Source organism: Schistocerca serialis, chromosome 2 (assembly GCF_023864345.2).
Source record: "Schistocerca serialis cubense isolate TAMUIC-IGC-003099 chromosome 2, iqSchSeri2.2, whole genome shotgun sequence".
In the NCBI taxonomy this organism is placed as follows: domain Eukaryota; kingdom Metazoa; phylum Arthropoda; class Insecta; order Orthoptera; family Acrididae; genus Schistocerca; species Schistocerca serialis.
In genome coordinates this window covers 789,754,313-789,760,195 of record NC_064639.1, presented here as the reverse complement: position 1 = coordinate 789,760,195, position 5,883 = coordinate 789,754,313, and the positions used below count along the sequence as shown (strand labels likewise).

Below are 5,883 nucleotides of genomic sequence, written 5' to 3'. Positions count from 1 at the left end.
GGTATAATAGGGCAGACGTTTGTGGAACCTCTTATGCTGTCGGTTGGCAGTGGTAAGCGGCGCTGTTATCTTGATACTATTTCATCAAGTCCCATAAATCTTATTTCGTTGAATTTCTCTTAAAAGCGTCTTCTAAATTCCACAGAAAAAAATTATATAATACCATTAGAGAAAACAATGTCGGTCTCGTAACTAGAAGATTGTAAACGATAAGAATTACTTGCGAACGTCAGGAAATTTGTCATATTGTTCGCTGTAACTTCGCGAAAATCTCACCTTGATATATTTACTCATTCTGGATGCGGTTTGGGTAACCTGTCATAGCTGTCTCATCCTGTACAATACATGCCATTCCAGTTTGGTGTTTCTTACAAATCATCTTCATGATATTGCAATTCAAATAGTTAGCAGTGTAAACATATGGAAAGGTTTCCAAACTTGATTAATAGGTTGCAGAATGGAAACATTCAAACGATTCTGTCGATATGACTGACATTCATTGTAAGCCACCAGAATTCTCTATCTGACTGGCAATAAAGAGATATCGCAACGTCAAGAATCCTATATACGATGTACTACGCCATTGGAAAGCTTGATCTTATACAAGTCCCTATCCATAGAACCCACTTTAAACCAGCTGAATCACCGTCAGGTGCAGTAACGTCAGAAAGTTTCAGAACGCCGTTCCAGAGCAACCTCATGACCCTGCTAATAGAAATCCGCAATGATCATGATGACGCCTTCTAAGAAAGTGCCTGAGAAAGTGCGTTCGATTCCCAGTCAGACATTATTCAGCTACCTTTAACTTTATTTCTTCCTGAATTGTAACGGTGCCGACGATTTTGAACTCTAACCTTTCATTCTTCTTATAAAGCCAGCTATCCACCACCGAATATTTATTACATACATTTATATAAAGCAAATCATTTAGTCTCATTAAATGTGATTTAGCAACAATTTTATCTGTTTCCCCAAGGTATATTCTTTTTTCCGTTGTAGTTATAGGACTCGTAGTAACGTGACGACTGATGGGCTGGGCTTTCGAGTTAGAAGTGTGGGCGATACTGAAAAAAAAAAACGTAGATCTAACAAGTCATTCATTGAGACAACTGCTTAGGAAGTAGAACGTACGATAGAAGTTGGTGTGTGTGTTTGAGAGGGGCTGCGTCTCGGACCTAGACGGAACTTGTTAGTTACACATATTGTGTAATACGTGAGCGTTGCAGTTGTATCATATCAAATACGTTGGGAATAGTGGGTAAGAGCAAATAAGTATCACCAATGAAATGCTCTCAATATGAGATACACCCTACAAACAGGTACGATCATAGATTCTGAATGAGTGTTCGTTCACACTGACATCCGGGGAGTCGTGGGGCCCTCGTTTTGTTTTAGCTTCACACACAGTGTGCAGAGGGAATGCTGGTGACTGAAACACATGTCAGATATGGCAAGGTCGACACTATTCGCATATCTAGTGTCGTGTTGCGTGCTTGACTGTCTAGAAAGTGAAAGCATAGTGGTGTTGAGAGATTCTACGGGCAGTAGCGGTTCTCGCGTCTTATTCCTCACAGCAGTGTTCCAGAGTTAAACAACGTCTCACTATGTTGTCAGAGTGAGGAATTGCAATCAAGCCATTAATATATTTTCCAGCTACACGTATACCTCGCCATCAATGAGTTTTCATACATCAGAATTCGTTACTTCATCTCAGTGGTATGCCGTACTTGCATCTATTTAGCAAAGATATTGTAGATGAGCAGTTGTTCAGTCATCTGAAGGAACAGGGATTAAAATAAGAAGTAGAAGTGGTTCAGATAAAAGACTGTAACATAAATATTTGTATAGACATATATTGACATGCATGAATGGATACAAAAATTTGTACAAAATGAGGATGAGAGGTTGGTTGGTCCACATCAGTCTTTAACCATGGTAGGCGCCACCGTAGGCCAGGGCGGGCGCGTAGGCAGCCCTAGCGATGGGGGCGGCGTAGGCAGCCCTGGCAATGGGGGCGGCGTAAGCCCTAGCGGGGGCGGCGACTGCAACGGGGGCGTGGGCGACGGCCACGGGGGCGGCGACGGCGGGGTGGGCTCCAGCCTCCTTGTGCACGACGGCATTGAAGCCGTTCACGGGGTCAGCGGTGTAGTCGACGACGCGGATGGAACCGTCGGGTTCGGCCAGGCTGTAGCTGCCCTGGACGACGTCTCCGCTGCGGCTCTCGTGCTGGGCTTTCGAGTCACCAGTGTGGGCGTCCTGGACGTTGTAGGCGAAGCTGTACTGTGGGTGGGGGTCGTACTCGACAGCGGCGGGGGCGGCAGCGACAGCTGGGGCGTAGGCCCTGGCGACAGGGGCAGCATAGGCCCTAGCGACGGGGGCAGCGTAACGAGCAATGGGGGCGGCATACGCAGGGGCGGCGTAGGCGGGGGCGGCGTATCCTCGGGCAGCCAGAGGCGCGCCGGGGGCGTAGACGGCGGGGGCACCAAGGTACCCGGCGCTAGCCACGGCCACCATCACGGACAGGACGATCAACTGTGAAAAGTAGAAGCTATTTACTTTCATTGTCACTGACACTTTGATGAAGCAGTATGTATAATCTAAAACTAAAACTCCGTCCAAACAAGTCCTCGAAGGAACACCGGTACCAACCGACCGCGGTCTCATCCTCGGAGGGATGGGGGGGAGGGGAGGAGGGGGGGGGGATGTGTTCAGCACACCTCTCTCCTGGCCGCTGGCTGTGTACGAGACCGGAGCCGCTACTTCTCAGTAAAGTACCTCCTCAATGAGCCTCACAACGGCTGAGTGCACCGTGCTTGTCAAGAGCGCTCGGCAGACTGGACGGTTACCCATCCAAGTGATAACCAATCTCGACAGTGCTTAACTTCGATGATCTGACGGAAACCGGTGTTACCACTGCCGCAAGGCCTTTGGCAGTACGTGTAATGTACTTCCTAAATGTAGTGTGTATAGTTACTTCATCTAATAATCCTCAGTGCAAATTACTACAGAATCACATACATTTAGGTATCATATACCAAGCAGGAAGTAACATTATAGGCTAGAACTATACCTCGAAGTTCTTCCCTCAATTAAAGAAAAATAAATGTCAATAAAAGAATCGTGAGATGAATCATAAAACAATCAGTACTGTTATCTATTGCAAAAGAAAAATTAATTCAAACGCAACGAGCAGAAGTACGCAGACAGACACCCAGCATTTTGTAGATATCTAAAGGTTTCAACGTATCACTAGTTCTTCTCCAGGTCATGCGAAGTCTAATCATGTTATACGATTATGATTCGGAACTAACACCTACAGGAGAATGCCTGCAGTCGATGGTCATCACTCGGGTTACATCTTTCACTGATGTTTCTTTCATATTAATTACGCCAAAAGTATGGAACATGAGCAGTTTAGTGAATTTTGTTACAGTATATAAACTGCATCGTGAATTCGGTAGACGTCGGTGGAAATGAATGTACAATAAATTTGAATAGAGAAAGGATCCTACTGTTAAATGATGCTACCGCGAATATGACGAAGCAGAGGAAAGCAGTTAAAATTTTTTATCGTAACCGAAAGTATGTTCCTAGTTCAGCCCATGTGCTACATCGTGTATCTGAAGCAGTACGTCTAAAATAGGACAATGTGTGTACGTTGATATCCTACACAAACCAGGTAAATAGACGCACAAAATACAACGGTTTGACACTGCAGATAGCATTAATTTAGCCATACGTTGACTTTTTTGCTGTTGAAGGTATTTTCAAAATATGTATACATATTGCCGCATTTAGAGCTATACTCTCAGATTTAGCTTTGTCTCCACAACGTATTTTAACCTGTTGGGGTACCCCGTAAATGCCGCCATCTTTTACGGTAAGGATTGTGATGAAGTAAAGTCGGTAAGAGTCCGTTAATTACCGCAAATTTGTTTAAGTGTGCATCTGTTTGCTTCGTTCTATTGAAAATAATTAAGTTATTGCTCTATTTTTTTTTCTTTTCGGGTCTGGGTCGAAGACGCTTTGGGAGCCACTAATACAGCTTTCAAGAAAACAGATTTGAAGCAAGATCTGATTTACAGCAAACCAAATTTTTAGCATTTGTCTGCAGAAATAACAAAGTTGGGATCCTCAGGTAACTGGTAGAATATTTGACAATGGTTGAAGAGATCGAAAAATCAAGAAATGAGAGTTGCAGCAAAAGATAAGACTAACAAATTTATCGGATAAAATCCTGATTTTAAGTTTATGAAGTTGACAGAAAAATATTTTGTGGCGAAAATATAAAAGACTTTCACCGTGATCCGCCTTTGTCCGAAATTTTTTCAGTTAAGTATGCACCTGACATTTGTTGTAGCATAGAAGGGGCATTCATTTTTCACGTACGTAAATGTTTTGGCAGATAAACAAATTAGGCTTAGTGAAGAAAATTTGGTTAAATTGACTGTCGCGTACTGTTTTAGAAGGGAATGAAAATAAATATAGAACTGTATTTTCATATAACATATTTTTATTGTTTTGCTGTCCCATTACGCACGTTTAATGATGTGATACTGCATGTATGTATGCACGTTTTACGCGTAATAGTGCCTGAAAATTCTGGTTCTGATAATACCCCTTCTACATTTGAAAAGATTTGTAAGTTAAGGGTCCGTAGCTCGTGATCGTGTGATAGCGTTCTCGCTTCCCGCGCCCAGGTTCCCGGGTTCGATTACCGGCGGGGTCAGGGATTTTCTCTGCCTGGTGATGACTGGGTGTTGTGTGATGTCCTTAGGTTAGTTAGGTTTAAGTAGTTCTAAGTTCTAGGGGACTGATGACCAAATATATTAAGTCCCATAGTGCTCAGAGCCATTTGAACCATTTTTCTGTAAGTTAAGGAAAGAAATGGTGTGAAATATATCCATCCACTGCTATTGCCCAGCGTTTCCACCCCTATGTACTTCATGTGTCGGATAGCTTCCTCATACTGCCCAACAAATTGCTTCCCTTAAAAGTAAGTTACTGCAAAAGTTTTGGTATGAACAGAACGCAGTCCGCTCTAGACAGACGCACGTGGCCCAGGACCTTTCGGCGGCCCCCGGGCAAACGCCAGTGAGAGCTGCTACTGTACCGGTTGTCTCACCTTGCACGCCATGTCGCTGCTGCTGCTGCTGTTCCTTTGCTGTGTGCCTGCTACGCCGCCGGCCACAGCTTATATAGTCAGCCGTCGCCGCCTGGTCCCCCCTTGGGCATAAAAGTCGTGGCCATTCACCGAGCAAAAGTTGACACCCGTCGCCCTTTCCATGTTGCAAAACTTCAGCAGCTAAAATGAGTGATGAATAGAGGCGCAAAAATTCTTTAGCCTTTTTCACTTCACTGTTTTTAAACATGACATAATACGTAAAACTATTTTTACTTTGTGCTGAAAACCAAAAAAAAAAAAATTAAATGTAAGAAATACTGGGACGAACTCAAGTCTCACATGTGGCATCGAAGACAGTATCGAACAATTACCGCGTAATCATCACACAATTTAAATGACTTACATAGTAAATCGTCAGCTCGAACGTATTCATATCCTCTGATGACATGATAATAAGCAAGAGCCGGTAATGCTACCATTTCTGTGACCATAACCTGAAATATATGATAAAAAAAATTACGAGAGAGACACTGTGTTTCTGGCATGATTGGTATATGTAATTTTAGAATTAATTTTTTTGTTGAAAATACGAGGCGTGTTTTTTTAAGTAAGTACCGTTTTGAAATTAAATAAAGACGTGCTAAGATATCTCAAAAATTTTGTTTTTACATGAAAGCCTGTGGCTTAATCTGCGCACTGACGCCAGGACAGTCTGATTCTTACTTGTTTACGTTGTGTACTGAGTGTTTAAGATGCCT

At 43.2% G+C, this 5,883-nt stretch overlaps 1 protein-coding gene across 1 annotated transcript; it reads right to left on the bottom strand.

The window, feature by feature from the left end:
* Positions 1 to 1,926: 1,926 nt before the first annotated feature.
* On the bottom strand, positions 1,927 to 5,137 carry LOC126456414 (cuticle protein 18.6-like). The gene is made up of 2 exons (XM_050092166.1): positions 5,126 to 5,137; positions 1,927 to 2,532 (listed from the first exon to the last, which is right to left on the bottom strand). Exons 1-2 carry the CDS (start codon positions 5,135 to 5,137, stop codon positions 1,927 to 1,929), a joined length of 618 nt encoding a protein of 205 aa, XP_049948123.1.
* Positions 5,138 to 5,883: the final 746 nt, after the last annotated feature.